Source organism: Pongo abelii, chromosome 2 (genome assembly GCF_028885655.2).
Source record: "Pongo abelii isolate AG06213 chromosome 2, NHGRI_mPonAbe1-v2.0_pri, whole genome shotgun sequence".
Taxonomy (NCBI): Eukaryota; Metazoa; Chordata; class Mammalia; order Primates; family Hominidae; genus Pongo; species Pongo abelii.
In genome coordinates this window covers 26575284-26597049 of record NC_085928.1, presented here as the reverse complement: position 1 = coordinate 26597049, position 21766 = coordinate 26575284, and the positions used below count along the sequence as shown (strand labels likewise).

Sequence of the window (21766 nt, the reverse complement as noted above, 5' to 3'; positions counted from 1 at the left end):
CATGCATCTCTATCTGAGTGAGACAAAAGCTCTCCTCTACTCCTAAAGCAGCCAGGGAGAAATTTCCTCAATTGCTCCCCTCACCTTACTGAAGTGACTAGGGTTTTTAATTAAGAGTCATTCTATGTGAATTATTTAAACTCATGGCTCATGTTCTTTCTTTTCAGGAGTTTGGGAAAAAACAGTCAACACAGAAGAAAATGTTTATGCTACACTTGGCTCTGATGTCAACCTGACCTGCCAAACACAGACAATAGGCTTCTTGGTGCAGATGCAATGGTCCAAGGTCACCGATAAGGTAGACCTGATTGCTGTTTATCATCCCCAGTATGGCTTCTACTGTGCCTATGGGAGTCCCTGTGAGTCACTGGTGACTTTCACAGAAACTCCTGAGAATGGGTCAAAATGGACTCTGCACTTAAGGAATATGTCTTCTTCAGTCAGTGGAAGCTATGAGTGTATGTTTACTCTGTATCCAGAGGGCATTCAGACTAAAATCTACAACCTTCTCATTCAGACACACGGTAAGCATAACTGGTAGAGGGATGTGCTTTCATTCAGCTCTCTCTCATTCAACAAATGTACATTGTAAGAAAAGCAAGGTTAGGCATGGTGCTCAGCATACAAAGGTTGAGCAGAAAGAGCTATTGTCTGATAAGAGAGACAGGAAGTGACCACAGCATTTAAGTGAATAAATGTAAACTTGCAACAGTGATAAGTGTCGATAATAAAGACTGTAACAGTCTTGTGAAGGAGCACATCACAGAGGCCATTGAAATTGTCCTTGAGAAATTAACACCGTAGCTTAAGTCTAAAGAATGAGTAGACATTGACACAATTTAGGAGGTGGGGCTGAGGCAGAGTGGGATTGTGAGTAATCCCAGAGAAAAAAGAGCTCTTTGGAGTGTTTGAAGAAATGGGAAAATGCCAATGGGACAGCAATACAGCAATTAAAGGATAAGGCAGGTAAGGACCAGATCATGTTGGACCTGGTCAGCTTCCCTTTTAAAAGGTTTCTATTTTGATCTCAGAACCATGAGAAGACATGGAAGTATTTCCAACAAAAGGATGGCATGACATTTATAGGCTGATTGTATTTGTGTTGTTTAAAAAAAAAAAAAGTCATACTGACTTTCTTGTGAAAATGAGGTGAAGATGGACAAGAAGGAGAAGGTAGAGACAACTCAGGAGACAACCTCAGTAGCCCAGAAAAGAGAGAGCAGTAGTTCAGGTAGATATAGAAGGAAAATGGCAAATTTTGTGCATTGGGCATAAAACAGATATGATCACAGTGTGAATATAAGACAACGGCAGTATGAGGGAAGGAAAGAAAGAAGTTGAAGGTGACATATGGGTGTCTGGCATGCACACCTGAATGGTGGTGCTATTCACTGTGATGGAAGGTAAAGGAAGGTTTGTGGGTGAATTTATGAAAGTGATTCTGGGTATACAACATTTAGTCTAGGGCAGGTAAAGGGACAAAGGAGGCTGCTAGCTATGAAGCATTCACCCCAAACATACTTTGGAGGCCTGCATTTAGAAGTGGGAATCCTAGATTTAAGTTCTAACTCCTTTCTGAATAGAAATAAAATTTGACTTGGGGCCTATCGTGTAAATTCTCTGAGCGCATTTGGAAAATGATTATAATAATGCCTGCCCTAAATTACCTGGTCCTAAAGTAAATGATTTTCATTTCTGCTAATGGAAAACAATGAAAGTGAAAGCCAACAGATGCAAAATGCACTGGCAGTGGACTGGTTCTAACTCAGGGCAAAGTGGCCTGGTAATATGAGAAAAAAAAATAATAACTTGTGAAAGTCATATTAAAGGGGGCATAGAGCTGTCCAGAACAAGCAACAGGTATGGATTTATGGCCTCCTCTCCATGTCTTGTAACTTATTTGCTTTAAAAATATGCTGTTGGAATTTACAAGAAAAAAACAAACAACCCCATCAAAAAGTGGGCAAAGGACATGAACAGACACTTCTCAAAAGAAGACATTTATGCAGCCAAAAAACACATGAAAAAATGCTCACCATCACTGGCCATCAGAGAAATGCAAATCAAAACCACAATGAGATACCATCTCACACCAGTTAGAATGGCAATCATTAAAAAGTCAGGAAACAACAGGTGCTGGAGAGGATGTGGAGAAATAGGAACACTTTTACACTGTTGGTGGGACTGTAAACTAGTTCAACCCTTGTGGAAGTCAGTGTGGCGATTCCTCAGGGATCTAGAACTAGAAATTCCATTTGACCCAGCCATCCCATTACTGGGTATATACCCAAAGGACTATAAATCATGCTGCTATAAAGACACATGCACACGTATGTTTATTGCGGCATTATTCACAATAGCAAAGACTTAGAACCAACCCAAATGTCCAACAATGATAGACTGGATTAAGAAAATGTGGCACATATACACCATGGAATACTATGCAGCCATAAAAAATGATGAGTTCACGTCCTTTGTAGGGACATGGATGAAATTGGAAATCATCATTCTCAGTAAACTATCGCAAGAACAAAAAACCAAACACCGCATATTCTCACTCATAGGTGAGAATTGAACAATGAGAACACATGGACACAGGAAGGGGAACATCACACTTCGGGGACTGTTGTGGGGTGGGGGGAGGGGGGAGGGATAGCATTGGGAGATATACCTAATGCTAGATGACGAGTTGGTGGGTGCAGCGCACCAGCATGGCACATGTATACATATGTAACTTACCTGCACGTTGCGCACATGTACCATAGAGCCTAAAGTATAATAATAATAATAATAATAATAATAATAATAAAATAAAAAGCAAAAAATAAAAATAAATAAAAATATGCTGTTGGAACAGTCCACCTATAGGCCAAGGTCCGATCAACTACTATCTTATAATGCCCAATTCCCTTGCTGTTTTCCAGGGGGAAAACACACCACACACACACACACAGACACATACACACACACACACACACACACACACTTCAGTTCAATTAAGGATGGAGTGGAGTGGGATTGAAGTAAAGAGAAATGGAAGACCTATATAGAAAACTGTTTAGCTACACACAGTTTGATTCAGGTAGCCTGTATTTGGACATTTGCTCTATCACTTATCATATGTTTCATTATTCCAAAGTTGTTTCAAGTTTCTTACATAACAAATATGGATAATTATAGTACTTTCTTTATGGGTATCACTAGCTTGGTGATTAAATGAGATAATCTGTGTAATGCACTTAAACATATAGTTCCTGCTAAAGGATAAGAGTTTGGTAAATGGTAGCTTTCAACTAAGAGTAGTAATAATTATATTGAGCAAATTCTATTTCTCAGTTCTAATTAAATATGAGCCCTTCTCCTTCTCTTTATATATTGACCTCATTTGGAAGCCAGTAAGACATTTGCCATGTAATATTAACACAAGTACACATTGACCTTGGTTTCATACATAGATTTTTTGTACATTCTGTCTGAACCAGTAAATAATACTATTGCCTCACTGAGGCCTTAGTGTTTCCTTCATTGAGACTTGGCAACATGGATTGATGTACCTTATAGGAAATGGAATATGTGATGCCACAAAATGAAGACAGCAGTGGAGAACAGATAGTATATTTTTCCAGAAAGGAGGATGATGTTGCCTTTAAAGAAAATGTATTTCTTAAAATAAAGAGAACCAAGGGAGTTAAGCTTGTAGCTACTAAAAACTGCAGACCACTGGAGAGGCAGAAACCATATCTATACTTTTTGCGGTTGGAAAATTTCCGGTCTTCTGAATGTAACTTTGCTGCTGTCATCTGGATCAGATGAAAAGCAATGGCCTCAGTTTTAGAGAAATGGTTCTGGTATTGTGTTTTTGGGTAAAAAGGGAGTAAAATAGAAAAGAGCAAAACAGAAGGGGGAAACATCCTTCACCACAGAGTGACCAAAAATGTAAGCCTGGTATGGAGCTACAGAGTAGGCAGCTGACTAAAGGGAGGCAGTTGCCATCTGAGAGCTCTGTCAAGTTCACAAACAATAGCATATTTTCTTTTTACCCTTTACTCTTTTGATCTTCTCTTGCTTCTTCTCCTCTCACTTGTACAGTTTTCTTCTTATGCCACTGTGCAATCTTTAAGTTTACAAGCTAGTTGGGTAAGCAAAACACACCTGAAGTGCAAACACTTATGTAGTACATAAACAAATGAAAATTGAAGTGGTGCATAAGAACCTAATTTGAAAATGCTGAGGGACTTGAGGTGTTTGGGTTGATCACCTCTTCTTGTTTCTTTTCTGTTGCTGTTTGAGTCATTCTCTCTTGTCTACTCACAACACAGTGTGTGTCTAAATCCTGTTCCCATGTTCCCCAAGGGCCTAGTTGTGAAAGGATTCTGTTCTCTTTTCACAATATTTTGTCTCTGTGTGTGTCTTAGTGCTCTGAGGTTGTGGACAAGAGTGGAAATATAATAAACAGTGTGGGGTTTGCCTCTTTTTCGCTTTCACTTGACAGGGTTTCCTCCTAGGTTAGGAGCTTTTGAGTTACTCCAAGAAATGCAGTTCTCTGAGTTAAGCCTTGGATTGCCATAATCTAGATTTCATTCATTTTAATGCTACTGGATCCCATAATGCTTCAGATTGTAAGATTTTTGTGCATTTAAAAATTTGTAGTTATTAAGATCAGTTATAAGAGTATAACATGGCTTTAATTTACTAGTTCACAGTAAATGCCTTGGTGGGCTGTTAATGTTATTGGAAGCAGTAGTAGCAATGAATGTGGTTAGACAAGTCATGGTCCTGGAAGTAGTAGTAATAGTAGCAATAAAATTTTGATACTACAATGTTGATAAGCTTGGTCTAAAACATGTTATTATCCTGTCTAGTTTGTATTGAGCCCGAATGCTGGCTCTTCTTAAATTCCTGTATTTAGTCTTTATCGAACAAGTGTTTTTGAGTGCTTACAGTGCTAGGCACTGGGCACCAGGCACAGAGTAGGCATATATGCATGACTGTGCCTTCATGAATCACAAAGTTCAATAGGAAGAAGTTGACATTCATCAAATAAGCAAACAAATATCAAATTGCAACAGTGAGAAGTGTTTCAGAAGAGAGGAAGTCGTGTATGAGAGGGTATAATAGGAAAATCAGAAAAGACTTTCTTTACTTTGTCCTTTCCTTTCCTTTCCCCCTTCCTTTCATTTCCCTCTCTTCTCCCCTCCCCTCTCTTTCCCTCCCCTCCCCTCTTCTTTCCTTTCCTTTGGAAGCGCTGCTTCAACTGGAGTTAACCAAGTGAACACAGAGCTTTACAAAGAACAGGACATGCAAAGGTTCTATGGGGGAAGGAAGTTACAACAACTGGGTAGGCAGGAAAGATTTTAAAAGGTATTATGGCTGGAGCAGAGGGATTACAGGTGAGGCAGTTGACGATAAGTTTAGAAAGACTGATTAGTCCATTTAAGGAGTTTTGTCTTTATCCTAAGAGCTGTGGGAACTAATTAAAAGGTGGTTGTTTTGTTTGATTTTTTTTGTTTTGCATTTCAAAAATGCATCTTTGTGGTTCAAGTGTAGAGAATGAATTGGAGAAGGCAGAGAGGATAGTGTGGATCAGTTAGAAGACAACAGCAGAAATCTACATGAGAGATGCTGGTACCATTAAGTACAGTGGCGATGAACTAGAAACAGAGGAATGTTTAGATTAGAAACTTGTGTAGGAGATTCTCCCCACAGGATCAGTGGTGGATTGCCTATGTGAAGGAAGGAATAATAAGCAGCGTCAAGGATGATGCTTTAATTTGTAATATGTGACACAGAAAAAATAGGGGAACATTGTATTAGGGAACACTGGAAGATGATCAGATCATACAGAAATTATTTTGCATTTAATTTTGTAGATGTTGAGTTAGGCATGAAGTTGTGACATACGAAAGATGTTAGGTAAACTGGATACAATTTCTGATCTAGGAGAGAGGTTTAAGCTGAAGATACAGAGTCATCTGAGTGTGAGTGCTAACTAAAGTTCTGGGAGAAAGAAATCATCTAGGAAGAGAAAATCAAACAAGAAAAGCCATGTGGCACTTCAGCAGAGTCCATGGTAATGGATGGAGAAACGTGAGTCTTCAGAGGGTAATGAAGAGCAATTAAAGAGGCAAAAGTAGAATCAGGAGTGAATTGGGTCACAAAAACCTGGAAACATATTACACAAAAAGAATAGCCATCAATTATAAAGTTTCTAAGAAGGTAAAATAGTTATTCGAATGTATTTTAAAACATGAAGATTTTTTTATCACCTAACAGGAGCTGTTTGGTGGCATTATGGAATGGAAGTCAGGCTGGAGGGAGAAGAGGAATGAGTGGGAGGCAAGGAAATGGGGACAGCACGTTGATATGACTTTCAAGAAATCTGCCAGTAGTAACAGGAAGAATAGATAGAGGTGTTCAAATGCGGGATTCTGTTGATATTGCAGTAGTGATGGTGGTGGTGGTTTCAATTAATAAGAGACACTTGACTGTGCTTCAAAGTTAATGGGCAGGATCTAGTTGAAAAAGAGTAGTTAAATACGCAGTATGGAAGATAAAATAATAAACCAAGATTTCTAAGAAAATGGGGACAATGATACTCACAACACAAGTAGGACTATCCTGATATTGAAAAAAAAAAGAACAGTTTTTTTTTTTATCGTAACTGGAGGGAAAATAAGATGAGTGCATATGATGAGGGAGGTGCTGTCTTCTATTTCTCTAAAATAGGAAACAAAACCATCTTCAGCTAGAGAGAGGAAGGAAGCTTCAGAAAAGAAGATTGAGGAAGGTTTGAAATAGCTGCTATGGATAGAAGGGAAATGGATTCACTAAGTAAACACATTTGGATTTTTGGTCTGTGTTGAACATCCATTTGGGTATGGTATGAAATGGTAGTGAAAACAATTTGCACAAGGCTTTCTCCAGCAGTGATTGGCTGCTTGAGTCTGGGCATTAAAAAGTACTAGTGCCACATTTGGATTCTTTTTTAGGTTGTTGCCAAAAGGAAAACAAAAAGGCAAAGGATTTGGGGTATAAGCAAAAATATTATTGACATAATGCACCATAGAACTTTAGCTTGATAATAAGAGATGCAAAGAAAAAATAAAGCTGGTGATTTGGAAAAAAGTAGAGCGATTAAGTCATTAAAAGACCCAATGAGTTGGAGAACAGTTGAAATGGGACTGGTTGCACAAACTGGAAGAAGAGATGTTTGTAGGTTTGAATTTGTGATTTTGTAGATGAGCAATTTTATGTGATAACAAGATCCAAGATGTGATTGTGAGAGTAGATAGCTAAAATGACGTGGAGAAAATTAATGAAGATGACAGTGGGAAGAACTGAGAGTCCAGGTATCGGAGAAGTCATCTGCATGGTCACTGAAAGCACCTAGGTTATGTCAGGTATGGGGCTGCAAAATATTGCAATCTACATAATAACATTTTCAAAGAATAACGGAGTGTGATTGGGAGATTAGAGCAGAAGTTGACAAACTTTTTCTCTGAAAGGTCGTGCTATGCTTTGAACATTTGTCCCCTCCAAAATCATTTTGAAATTTATTGTCATTGTAACAGTATTAAGAGATGGGACCTTATTTTTCTTCAAATTTTATTTTAAGTTCAGGGGTACATGTGCAGGATGTGCAGGTTTGTTACATAGGTAAATGTGTGCCATGGTAGTTTGCTACACAGATCATTCCATCACCCAGGTATTAAGCCCAGCATCCATTAGCTATTCTTCCTGATGCTCTCCTTCACCCCACCATACCCTCCGACAGGCCCCAGTGTGTGTTGTTCCCCCTCATGAGTCAGAATGATTTATAACAGAATGATTCATATTCCTTTGGGTATATACCAGTAATGGGATTGCTGGGTCAAATGGTATTTCTGCCTTTAGGTCTTTGAGGAATGGCCACACTGTCTTCCACAATGGTTGAACTAATTTACACTCCCACCAACAGTGTAAAAGCATTCCTTTTTCTCGGCAACTTCACCAGCATCTGTTCTTTCTTGACTTTTTAATAATAGCCATTCTGAGTGGTGCGAGATGATATCTCCTTGTGGTTTCCATTTGCATTTCTCTAATTATCAGTGATGTTGAGCTTTTTTTCATGTTTGTTGGCTGCATATATGTCTTCTTTTGAGAAGTGTTTATTCATGTCCTGTGCCCGCTTTTTAATGAGGTTGTTTTTTTTCTTGTAAATTTGTTTAAGTTCCTTGGTAGACACTGGATATTAGACCCCAGGCCCTTTAAGAGGTGATTAGGCCATAAGGGCTCCACTCTCCTGGAAAAGATCTGTGGCAATAAAAAATGTGTATTTGGCCCCCTCTTGTCTCTCCATGGCTCTTCTGCTCTTCTGCCATGTGGGGAACAGCATTCCTCCCTCCGAGGATGCAGCATTCAAAGTGCCATCTTGAAACAGAACATTGGGCTCTAACCAGACACCAAACCTGCCAATGTTTTGATCTTGGACTTTCCAGCCTCAAGAACTGAGATAAATAAATATGTTTTTTAATAAGTTACCTAATCTCAGATATTCTTTTGCGGCATCACAAAACAGACTGAAATAGTCCAAATACTAAATATTTTAGGCTTTGTGGTCCATGTAGTCTCTGTCACAACTACTCAACTCTACCACTGTTGTGCCTAAAAAGCATCACAGAGAATATGTAAATGAATGGGCCTGACTGTGTTCTAATTCAACTTTATTTACAAAAACAGGCGACAAGCCAGATTTGGCCCACAGGCCAAGTTTTATGACCTCTGAGTTAGAGAATAATAGCAGTGAATCAAGGAAGAAAGGGATTGTTTGGTTTTTCTTAAAATGTGTTACTCATAATTGACAGTACTGGTACTGGAGATGGTTTTAGGTGATTCATGAAACAACTTTAAAAGCTTTAATTGTGGAAAACTCTAAACAATATACAAAAATTACACAGAATAATTATGAAAATTATATAGAATAATTTCCCACATACTGAACATACAACTTCAACAATTATCAACTCATAGGCAATCTCATTTTATTTTAACCCTTATCAACTGCTGCCTTCCAAGATTACTTTGGAGAAAATGCAAGACATCTTGTTTATTTTAGTATGAATCTTTAAAAGATAAAGATGTTGTTTTACAAAAAAGCCATAATCTACTACCAAAACTAAAAAAAAAAAAATTAGTATTTAATATTATTCAATATCCCATCAGCCTGATAATGTTATATTTTGTTTTTTTTTTTAATTAGGATGCAGATAAACTAGATATATTGTGATTATCTGGAAATTCCCTTTTAATCTGAAAGCTATATTTCATTTGTTATTTTTCCTTTGCAATATATTTATTGAATAAATTTGATGATTCGTCCAGCCTGGATTTTGCTCTTATAGTCCCATAGTATCTCTATGTTTTCGCCTTACAGTTAGCCATATAGACTCTAAGTTATCTTATATTCTTGACAGAGACTTGATCACATTAAGATTTTCTTTTTTCTTTTTTGTTTTTTGGCAAGACTATGTGATAGATGATGTATAGTTACATGAGAGGCACATAATTCTGGTTACATGATATTAAGAGCCACTGGTGAGTATTGCCTACATCCATTAAATCATTATGATTTGCCAAATAGAAATATTCTATCATTCCTTAATTTATTAGCTTAAGTATTTCTATAAAGAGAAACTTCCTCTCATCAACTTATTACCGATGTATAGTTTGTGTAAGAAAAGCAGAATAGATACTTGATTCTTTCCCTTTAATCACCAGTTTTAAAAATGAGTTGGTTAACTAGTATTTTTAGAAAGTGACCCATAAGTATTTTATGTTAAGTATCATGAATTCATATGAACTTAAACATACTGATGAATTTCAATTCATTATGGTTATTATCCTTATTTTACTGAAAATGTCCCATATATAAAACCTGTTAATCCTTTGTTATATAAGTTGCAAATATTTTCCCAGTTTTTCATTTATTCTTACTTTCTTATATTGTTTGCAATGCAGCATGTTTCTTACTTTTATGAAATAAAATCTATTACCCTTTTCCCTTATTGGTCCTGATTTTAAGTTTTGGTCAAGAAAAGTTTTCTTCATTTCCAAATTATATAAGAACTCACTCATAATTTCTGATACTTGCCTGCTTTCTTTTATGAGCATTTAAATTTGTAATGTTAGGTTTCTGGTGCAAAATAAAAACACCTAAATTCACATTTTTATATATCTCTAATGCCTTCTTCTATATTTTCTACTTTTTTTCCTTTCTGTGATTCAGTTAGGTATTGACCTGTCTTCCAATCGTGAACTCTATGATGTCCAATAAGTTTTTACCCCATCAAATTAGTTCTTAATTTCTGATATTGTATATTTAAGTTATTTGATCACATTTGATAGATTTTTAATTTTTGATAAATTTGTCCACCTTTTGATCTACTTCCTCCATTTCTTCTCTGTTTTCTTGAGTATATGAAAAAGAGTTATTTTAAATCTTTGTTGGATAACTCCAAAGTCAGAAGCATTTGTTTGACTGTTCCTATGTCTATTTTTCTCTTATTTCCTTTTTTTGCAACTTGCTCCACCATATCTCCTCTAAACCACTTTGTATTATTATTGTTAAATATACTGCATCTATATCAAACTATAAAGTGCACATATATAATAATATATGTATTAAACTCAACAGTTCATTGTTAAATTAAGGATTTAAAGCAGCAGTACCCAACTTTTGACACTAGGGACCAGCATGGAAGACAATTTTCCATAGACTGTGGTGGAGGGGGATGGTTTAGGGATGATTCAAGCATATTACATTTATTGTGCACTTTATTTCTATTATTATTACATTGTAATATATAATGAAATAATTATACAACTCACCATAATGTAGAATCAGTGGGAGCCCTGAGCTTGTCTTCCTGCAACTAGATGGTCCCATCTGGGGGTGATGGGAAACAGCAACAGATCATCAGGCATTAGATTCTCATAAGGAGCACACAACCTAGATCCCTCACATGCGTAATTCACAATAGAGTTCGCACTCCTATGAAAATCTAATGCAGCCACTGATTTGACAGGACACAGATCTCAGATGGTAATGCGAGTGATGGGGAGTAGCTATAAATACAGATGAAGTTTTTCTTACTCACACACTGCTCACCTTCTGCTGTGTGGCCCCATTCCTTAACAGACCATGGACCAATACCAGTCCATGGCCCGGGGGCTAAGAATCCCTGATTTAAAGAATTTCATGTTCTTTAACGAAATTAAGAGAAAAGAAAAGAAAAATAAATTTATGTATTGTTTTTATTTACTCACATATAAAGACTACATATATAATTTTTCATATTTTCTCACGTATTTACCATTTTTTGTGCTCTTTATTTTATTCCATGAATTGGAGTTACCGTTTGTTGTCATTTCTTTTCAGCCTGAAGGACTTTAGTACTTTGTGTAAGACAAATCTACTTGCAATGAATTCTTTCAGATTTTTTCATTTTTAATTTTAAAGGATAATTTCAATGGATGTAGAATTCAGAGTAGATTGTTTCTCTTTCTTTTAGCATTTTGAATATATCTTTCGATCTCCATTATTTCTGATTAAAATGAGCCACTAGTTATATTATTAGTCTGCTGAATGGGATGAGCTTTTGTTTTTGTTTGGTTGGTTGGTTGGTTTTTGCTCCTTTCAATTGCTACTTTTATAATTTATTCTTTCTTTTTGGCTTTCAGAAGTTTGAATATGATGTGTCTACATGGGTGTATCTTTGTGTTTGTCCTATTCAGGTTTTTTTAAAGTTCTTGGATGTGTAGATTAATCTTAAGAAAGTTTTTCAATAATCAAATATGTGAAGTTTTTGGCCATTTTTTCTTAAATATTTGATCCATCCCCTTACTCTTTCACTTCTTTTTCTACTACTCCTGCTTCATGTATGTTACCATACTTGATACTGTCCTATATGGCTCTGAAGCTGTTTTCATTTCTTTCAATCCTTTTTCTCCCTTAAGATTAGATAATTTATATTGAACAATGTTCAAATACACTAATTCTTTCTTCAGCCATCTCAAATTTGCTATTGAGAACATCTAGCAAATTTTTTATTTTTGTTACTGACATTTCAACTCTAAAATATACATTTGCTGCATTTTATGGCTTTCTATTTCTCCACTAACATTTCCTATTTATTGAGTCATTGTCATATTTTGCTTTAATACTTTGAATAGACTAATAATAACTTATTTGAAGTCTCTTAAATTCAACACCTGGGTCCACCCAGATTCAGCTGCAATTACTTTTTTCCTGATTATGGGTCACACATTCCTTTTTCCTCCGTGTCTCATAATTTTTTGTTGAAAACTAGACATTTAAAAAATATATATATATTTATAGACAGGATATAGAATATATATATATGTTGCAATTCTATATTATGTCTTATTTAGGTTCATTTTGTTTCATTTTAGTAACTTATCTGTGCTCAAATTGAATGTCTCCTTTGCAATGCAAGGCCATTGATCTCTCTGCTTAGATTTTTCTACTAATAGTTATTTTTTAATTTGGCTCACAAGAAGTTGCCCCTGCATTGGCAAACCCACTTTATTGGTCCAGCAATGATTTTGGCAAAAGTTATGCTCAAACGCCTTAAACCCATTAGGCTTCCACTCTTTACACATAGATTTGTGTGTCAATCAGGGAGTGCATTCAAAGTTGCAGCCAGTTGTCCAGACTTCCTGGGCTTTTACATTTTGCTAGGCTCTTTTGGGTCTCCCTGACTCAGTGTGTAATTTCCTATTCAGGATATAATTTGTGAAGTCCTTATCCTAGCCATTCCATGACTCTAGTTTCCAGGAGCTCCATGTTAAAGGTCTTTCTGGTCTAGCATTGTCTTTGTTTTGTGCTGCTCTAACAGAATACCACAGACTGATACTTTACAAAGGATAGACGTTTATCTTCTCACAGTTCTGGAGATTGAGAATGTCCAAGATCAAGCCATTGACATCTGGTGAGGGCCTGCTTGCTAAATCCTCTGGAGGGGAGAAATGCCATGTCCTCACATGGTGGAAGGCAGAAGAGCAAGAGACAAAAGGGGAATCAACTCGCCCTTTTATAATGGCATTAATGCCACTCATGAGAGCTCTGCCCTACCACTTCCCAAAGGTTCCACCTTCTAATACTGCCACGATGGCAACCACATTTCAATATTCATTTCAGAGGGGAGAAGCATTCAAATCATAGCAACCACTCACTCCAAATGGGAATACAAACTCAAACTAACCCAGCTTCAGGTTTTTGGCACCTACCAAGTTTGCCCCTGTTATGGGAAAAGGTGAAAGGTTTCTACCCCTAGACCTAATTTAAGTCTGCCCTTTGTGGAAACAAAGCTGCTGGTTTTTGCAACCAGCTCCATGTGGCTAAAACTACATTTCTTAATGACCAAGTTGCAAAATGGAATGGATGGAGCTGAGGCAAAAAGATTGAAGTCTCCTTCTGTTTTTAGTAAAGCTCTAGTGATTTTTCAATAAGAAATGCTTTGCAATTTAATTACTACCTTTAGTCAATTTCCACAGCCCTAAAATTGTTTTTTTAAACACATTTCCCCAGTTTTGTACTTGTCTGTTTTTACTGACCTCCTCATGTCCCCATAACCAGAAGTCTCTCATTCCTACACCCCATATGTTGATATTTATATTGTATCTTTATTTAAAAACTTATATTCATTACTATTCCCTTTGTTATAACAATTATATATTCTTAGTGCTAAAGGTAAATAGATAATCAACATTTACCACTAACCTTTATGTAAATGCATCTCCAGTCTGAAATGTATTCTATTGGAGAATCCTCAGGAAATGCTCATAGCAGCAATTTCTCTGAGTTCTTGCGTAACTCTAACATTTTTCTGTAGTCTTTATTAAAAAAGAATGTAAAATCTTTGGCTCACATTTTCTTTCCCTGAGTATATTAACTATGTTACTCTATTGTTTTCTGGCAGAGGACTGCTATCAAAAAGCTAATAACAATCAGATTTTCTTTCCCCATGTTTGACTTTGCTTGATACTTTTATACGAACATGCTTAAAGTTGTCCATTCTGGGTCTATTTTCCTATTTTGCAGTATAATCGTTTAATGTGCAGTTTCTAGTCATTTTAAATTTTATTAGATTTTTCTTGAATTATAGTTTTTAATATTTGCTCTGTTCCATTGCTTTCATCTTTTTTCTTTAACGTCTTTTATTGTACATATATTTTTATCTTCTTTGCATATCATTTCCTTTGAATCTCTTTTATCAGCTTTTTTCTTTTTTTATAATTACATATTGCTTTATTTATTTTAAAGTTTCCCTCATTCTATTTTGAAAATGGACTTTAATGAATTAACTTTTGTGTTTCTGTGTTTCTGGTTTTGTTCTAATTTTGTCTTAATTTCTGGAGTGATTTTTAAAAATTTATTATTTCTAACCCTTTCTTGAATTTCATTACCTATGTTTTGTAAGCTTTTTTCTTCCACTGGACTCATTGGGAACTTTCCAAAATTGTGCACAATTTACATCATTTTATTTCTTTTAGCTCATTTTGAATAATTTGGCTATAGTTTTTATTTACTTTGTTGTCATGTCTTGATAATATGCTCTCATTGTTGTAGGAATGTTATTTTGTTCTCTATTCTCTTTTTGCTTCTGGTATCTTTATAGGTTATTCTATCTCATTCCCTTTCTATTACTCATGCTTAAGTTAAATGCATTCTTATCACAGAGGAGTGGGCCAGGCTAGCTTTTCTAGAGTGTTCAGTATCCCTAAAGCCGACTCTTCTGTTATTTTCAAGATAAGTAATTTACCATTGTACTTTCTGAGTATATTTCCTTTGCTTCTATCCCTCACTTTTACCTAAATTGCCTCTTTGATTTCTCTTATTGGACCTGTCCTGTTTTATTGGATTCTATGTCCAGCAGTTTTTTCTCCCCATGGCATGTGTCCTAAGAAGTCCTTTCTGCTCCAGCACTGACAACCTTTTTCTTATTTTTCTTGAAGACACTGGTGATTTGGTGTCTGCAAACTCTCTTCTCCATTTTAGCTACTACTCTTGGATTAATCTACCTGTCTTTCCAGTGATTACCTGTTACTAGGCAGAGGAAGGTGGTATGGGTTCTCTAGTTCTAAGATCCATCAGAATCCCAGTTGATCTTCCTGTTTCTTTCTGCACAGTTGCTGATAACACAGTGGTTTAGTGGATTTTTCCCCACCAATTAAGAGGGATGTGTTGTTATTTAGCGTTCTTGTAGATATGGTCTATGTATTTTTAGTTTTGTTACCCTATTTATCCTCTTTGTTTTTATAGAGGGCTTCAGGTATATTCAAAAAGTAATGCCACTTATACTGCCAGCTTCCCAGATTCTGGACAAAGTTTACAAAAATGTAATACTTATGTATTTGACTGATGTTCATTAAAATATAACTAACATATTTGGATTGCATTGACTTCAGAGATATTCAGTACATTTTAAAGAAATATGTAAAAGTAAAACAATTACAATAATTTAAGAATAAAATTAAATAGTAGTAATGGTCATATGCCAATATGGCAAAAAATTATGATAGTAGAGGTGGTATACAAACAACTCCATTTGGAAGTGCTGTGATAGCTAAGTGATTTTTTTACCCTTATGGGATAGGGGTCTTTTTTTTCAATTATGGGCTTGGAGTACTATTTGGAAACAGCAGTGGAGAGCAAAGAAAGCACTGATCCCACCTCCAGAGCTTGAGGAATTAGAGTGCAAGAAAATATATAACCACTATTTGGAAATGCTGTGGGGAAGATGTACCCTAATGCGAAGATCTGGTTTTTATTAGGAAAAGGAGGAAGAAAGAGTTATCAGTAAAGAAGATAGATGATATTGATAGGAGATTGAGATTAAAATATAACAAAGATCTAAAGGCTAGATATAAAATTTATAAACTGAGAAATACACCATTAAAAAATGTATACTGTTATATAGCATATATTTATATGTGTATTTATATATAACATTATCAGCCCTAAATTGGTGCTTTAATCTTCAGTTTCCATTTTCTTGATCAGATAGACTATAAAACTTCATAACCTAGCCTTTGCCTTTTTATTTTAATGGACTAATACTGTATAACAGTTATACTGTTTTATAACATATATATACACAACGTTAGTACCAATAAGAATGTTCATACTCAATGATCCACTAATTATACTTCTGAGAATTTATCTTAAGTAGCTGAATGGTCAGAAGAAAGCTATTGGCATAAGGATGATCCTTGCTATATAGCATGTAACAGTTTAAAATAAAGTAAAAAATCCAAACTGAAAGAGCATAATGATTCAATAATTGGAAATGACTAAATGAATGATGATTAGTATATATGATAAAATGACATGAAGCCCCCATAAATTTAAATCACCAGTAGTTCGAGAATCACACAAAACATTTTAAAGTAATGACATATATAACATTCATTGGTAAACAGGATTGCAGACTATGAAAAAACATGCATGTATGCAAACAAGATTTGAATATAGAAAAAAGAATATAAGATTTTTAGGATATTTGGATGGTAGAGTTGCCTTTATGTATAAACTTCTTTTGATGTTATAGTTTAGTCACAAATTTATATGTATGTATATAAAACTTTCCCAATAGGAGAGACTACAAAATGGATATTTATCTTCCATCACCTTAAAAATGAAAATAATTAACACTGCTTCCTCAAAGTTTCCTTATATATTTTTGTGTCATTCCTTTGTGGGAGGAATGTTTATAAACTCTGATAAGACTGTTAGATATGAAAACTGTAAAAAGATCAGATTTTTAGGGCAGGAAAACTATTACGTATGATACTATAACGGTGGATATATGTCATTATACATTTGTCCAAACCCATAGAATGTGCAAAATTGAGAGTAAACCCTAATGTAAACTATGAACTTTGGGTGATAATGAAGTGCCAGTGTGGATTCGTTAATTGTAACAAATGTACCGCTGTGGAACAGGATGTCCACAGTGGGGGAGGTTGTGGGTGGGTAGAGGTAGTAGATATACTGGGAACTTTGTACTTTCTGCTCAATTTTGCTGTGAACCTAAAACTACTCTAAAAAATAAAGTCCAACAAAATAAAAAGACAGTTAAGGCTAGGTTATGAAGTTTTGTATTCTATCTGATCAAGGAAATGGAACCTGAAGATTAAAGCACCAATTTGGGGCCAAAGCAGAAGAACATGCCAAATGATGAGTTTGATTCTGTTGGGGTCCTTTCCTTGTAATTTTTCAGTGTTTAGCAACAATTCTGTGCTCCTCAGTGAATCCGTTTAGCCACTTATACAATGAGGGCTATCGTGGGAGTTTGCCTCTCTGCTTCATAGGTGTACCCTGAGGACAGATGAATCCCTGTACTAAAACTGTTTTTGTCTCTTTGATAAAAAGCACTTTACAAACCAATCAGAGATTCATATATTTTCTACCTTATGTTTTGTTACAGTCACACCAGATGAATGGAAAAGCAACCATACAATAGAAATAGAGATAAATCAGACTCTGGAAATACCATGCTTTCAAAATAACTCCTCAGAAATTTCATCTGAGTTCACCTATGCATGGTCAGTGGTAAGTGTTGCCCTTTTCAGTGAATAACCACAACGGTCTTTAAACATTAATGAAGTAAAATGAATAAGCAGTAATAATAGGGAAGGAAGCATACAAATAACAGGCAGGCATTATGCCAGTGGTGAGAGGAGGGGTAGGGAAGGAAGGAGAGGTCACTCAGATTCCTTCTCACAGGCAAGCCTCTGAGTCTATGAATGCAGTGAATTAATTTATAAATTTGCTTCTAAAGATTGATTTTTATTTCTACCTATATACCAAACGATGATTACAGAAAGAACAAAGTGTGATAGTGCCCTAGAAAGGAGCCATATTCAGCAGAAGCCCCTACTCACAGATACTTGTTTCACAAACAACATATGCAGAGCTATAGACTCCTTTCTCCAAAACCCTTATTACTACATCTTGGGAAATATCCAACACTGGCTTAGATTGGGAAGCACAGACTCTAATGCTTGTGAAATATAAGCAGCAAATGTATATGAGAGAAGCAGGCCTTGTATAAGAAACAGTCACTGCCCAGCTCTATTAATGCCACAGGGGGCTGCAGGCCTATAGTTGCCATGCCTTCTCATTAAAAAACAAAAAAACAAACAACAAACCAAAAAAAAGCCAGAAATCTGGATTTTTATGAAAAATTTTCCAATTTTAAAAATGATGTGTAAAGCAAAAATAAATAGTGGTCTATTATTTTGATGTGTAGAGCAAAAATAAGTACTGGTCTATTATTTTGCTAAGACACTGTAAAATATAACCCTAATTATAAATTTTAAAAATTTCACTGAGGATTCACTTTGGCAGTTATGGTGGGCCAGCTATTAAGTTGCTTAACATGCTTAACATGTCCTGTGATGACTAAATTCTCCCACTACTTTTCTCTCCTTGAAATACTGCAGAATTCATCTATACAGATCTTTATCTAATCGGATTTATTTTTTAATTTGGCCTATCCCTTAACATAACTGCATCATTTATCTACTTTGTCTGCCTTTGTTATTTTATCATTAGTCTACATTATTCTGCCTAATGCATCAGTTTATTTTTAAAATCTAAATTGAATCTTAAAAACTAAAATTGAGCTTTTTCTCATAACAGGTAAACAAAATCAACATGAGGATAATAATAAATATGAAAGAATTGTGTCATTATAACTTTAATGTTAGTCAACCAAATGGCAGCCAGCTACTAACCAGTGTATATAGTAAACCCCTAAAACTGTTAAAAACAAATGACAACAAAGAGACAAACAAAATTATAGAGGTGACCATAAACATGATTTCAAGAATCACATAATAGGGCATTCATTTAGATGATACAGAATATGATTACTGTATGTTAATTTTTATATTTTTGTCAAAATGAAAACAGAGGATTTAAAAATTCTTATAAAACTCACAGATCCTCATGAATGCAACAGCTGGCACAATTTGGAAAATACTGTGATTCAGATGGTTGATTATTCACATTACAAGCTACCTAGATTTTTGTGGACAGTCTTGGAAACTAGACCCTATATATAAAAACATTTCCTTGGGTTTGTGCCAAACCCAAAATAATTGACTTGTATGAAGAACTTTAAATAAAACCTACTGATAATTTTTCACTGTCTAGGTATTTTTCAGATAGTAAGTAATAAAAAGAATTATATTTTAAAATAACTTTCCCAAATGGTTGTAAAACCTACAGTGTCTCTTTGTCATCTGCCACAAAACTCGTTTGCCCTTTTATAGGATTTGCTTTCCAAAAAGTAAGGCTTCCTGGATGGTATGCCTATCATTAGGATAAGTATAAGTCCATTGTTCTTGACAAACATGATGCCACATAGTTCTGAGAAAAAGGTTAAGAAGTGAGATAATTTCAGGAGGACGGAAATGTACTATACTAAACCTTTTAGTAATGAAATGCATAGCTTGCTTCAATATTTTCCCCCAACAGAGCAGAAAGTTCCTATCCCAGTTATCACAAATTCATTAACAATGGCAACTGGTTTAATAAAGCTTTACTGTAGATATTTTTACTGTAGTGTTCTTGTCTTGTCTCATGGGTATGTAATTTGTTTTTCTAAGCAAATGTAAAGCCTTCAGTATGTGTCTTTTATGTGACTCTGAGCTTCTCCTGGACAAAAAGTTGTATCGCTCATTTCAAAAAATCTCTAGCATCTAGTATAGAGTCTAGAGCATAGGTACTCATAAATACTTAATAAATACTTGAATTAATTTGTTTCTATTTGTCCCCTTTCCCCACAGTCTTATTCATTGTTCTGATATTAAATTAATGATCACCAAATTCATGCTGTTTGTTCAATGAGTGGCAGCTCATTAAGTATCAAAGACTTGACAACTGATGAGTCACCGTTTATCAAGTAGCTTCCTTTAAAAAAACTAAGAAGGCCATATAGACATCACCTTTGGATTCTGCCAGGACATTTAGAGTAAATGAATGCCAGAGAGTGCACGTAAAGTCACACAGTGAGAGGGTGAATCTTAAACATCCACTAGAACCTCAAGCCATGCTGCCACTTTAAAGAAAGCACCATGATACCAACAACTTGAAGAATCTTCCCAAAGAAACCTTTCTTCAAAGGGAACATGGTGTTGGCAAATGTGCTGATTAAAATCCTATGTATGATGCATTTCCTTTCAAAATGTCAAAATCTATTTGCTCCTCTCATTTACATCTATGCCCCACACCGTTGACGGCTGTAGGATTCAGCCAGTCTATTAAACCATCTAATGTCCTTATAAAGTAGATTACATAGGGTGGTTATAGTCTCCCTTAAATGAGAACAAACTTCCTAAATAAATGGAGGGAACAAACTGCCTGACAGTGCACAAACCACACCCTGGGCTCATGGTTAGAACATCCTACAGCAAGGTGGTAAAGGAACAGAAAGGAAAAATCCTCACATTCATGCAAGTGCAGAAACCCATGATTAGTGTCTTTGGGCTGACCTATGCTCATTATAATAGTAAAAAGCACACCCATGAGTAGAGATTTAAGATGTTAATGAGACATGCCATGTATCTACCAGCATGTACAACAATAGCACATGCACATCTGAGGACCACCCGGAACATGCTTAATAGCAACACACCTTCCCACCCCTTCATGAATAATCATATGAGGCTCTCCTAAAGAGAGTTTCCCTAGTGTCAGTCAGCATCATCTCACCTTTGAGTAGCCCACTGTGATCAGCTGTGAGTGTACTTTTGCTTTGCAGTAAGCTCTCTTACCACCTTTTACTTTGAACTTGCTCTCAAATTCTTTTGTGCAGTAAAGTCAAAAACAAGCTGGTGCCACTGGCAACACTTACATTAGGGAATAAACTACAACTCTTAGTGTCATAATTGTTACACGTCTGCAAAGGACACAAATATTCCAGCCAATCCATATTTTTGGTTTTTAATCTCTTCTTTAACAATAATAATCAGAATGATAAGCCTATTGTTCTTACAAACATTATATAATCTCTTTGGAAACAGATTACAACATAGAAATGATGAAGGTGAGCTCAGGAGAGCAGAAACTTCCTATACTGAACTCTGGGAAGCTTCAAAGGCCTTCTGCCCCAAGTGACTCATGAAACCCTGGAAACAATTTACAAACTAAAATTATCTAAGTCACTGAAAAACAAAAGTGATGTCTTCCTACATGTGGAATTTTATAAAAGCTAATTAATTCAATTATGACCCTCATAGGAAAGGTTATTATTGGGATTCTGTCTCATAAAATAAACTCTTATGCTACATGTGCCTGATCTCATGCTAAGGCTGTGTTAAGTGTGTTAATGGGACAGACTCTGCATTTTGGGAAGTTACATTGCAGGACTGGGAATACAGTGAGGTAGACGGGCATCAGGTGCAAATGGACGGTGTATCTAACATTCATCTAGCATGAGGGGTAACTAAGTAAACACAAAGGGTTAACTCTCTAATGGAAACTGATAATCTATCTGAATGGAAGAGTAATATATAAGAAATCCTAGAATATGTGTATTTAGATGGGATGCAGTTGGAAGCTGAAAGATAAGTGATATTTTTTCCCATCTTATGCACTGGGACATAAGCATATAGTCATCAGGGAAATTCTGCAGGCTTATTCTGGAAGCTTCTAAATATACTCTAATATTCTGTTTTCATAGCAAACTATCATCCT

At 35.6% G+C, this 21766-nt stretch overlaps 1 protein-coding gene across 1 annotated transcript in view; it reads left to right on the top strand.

Moving 5' to 3' along the window:
• The window catches only part of CD96 (CD96 molecule), a 110583-nt gene that overhangs the window by 8901 nt on the left and 79916 nt on the right, over positions 1–21766 (top strand). Inside the window, exons 2-3 of the mRNA XM_003776170.5 lie at positions 168–524; positions 17490–17614. Coding sequence (XP_003776218.4) covers positions 168–524; positions 17490–17614 — 482 coding nt within the window. The remainder of the gene's footprint in view (positions 1–167; positions 525–17489; positions 17615–21766) is intronic.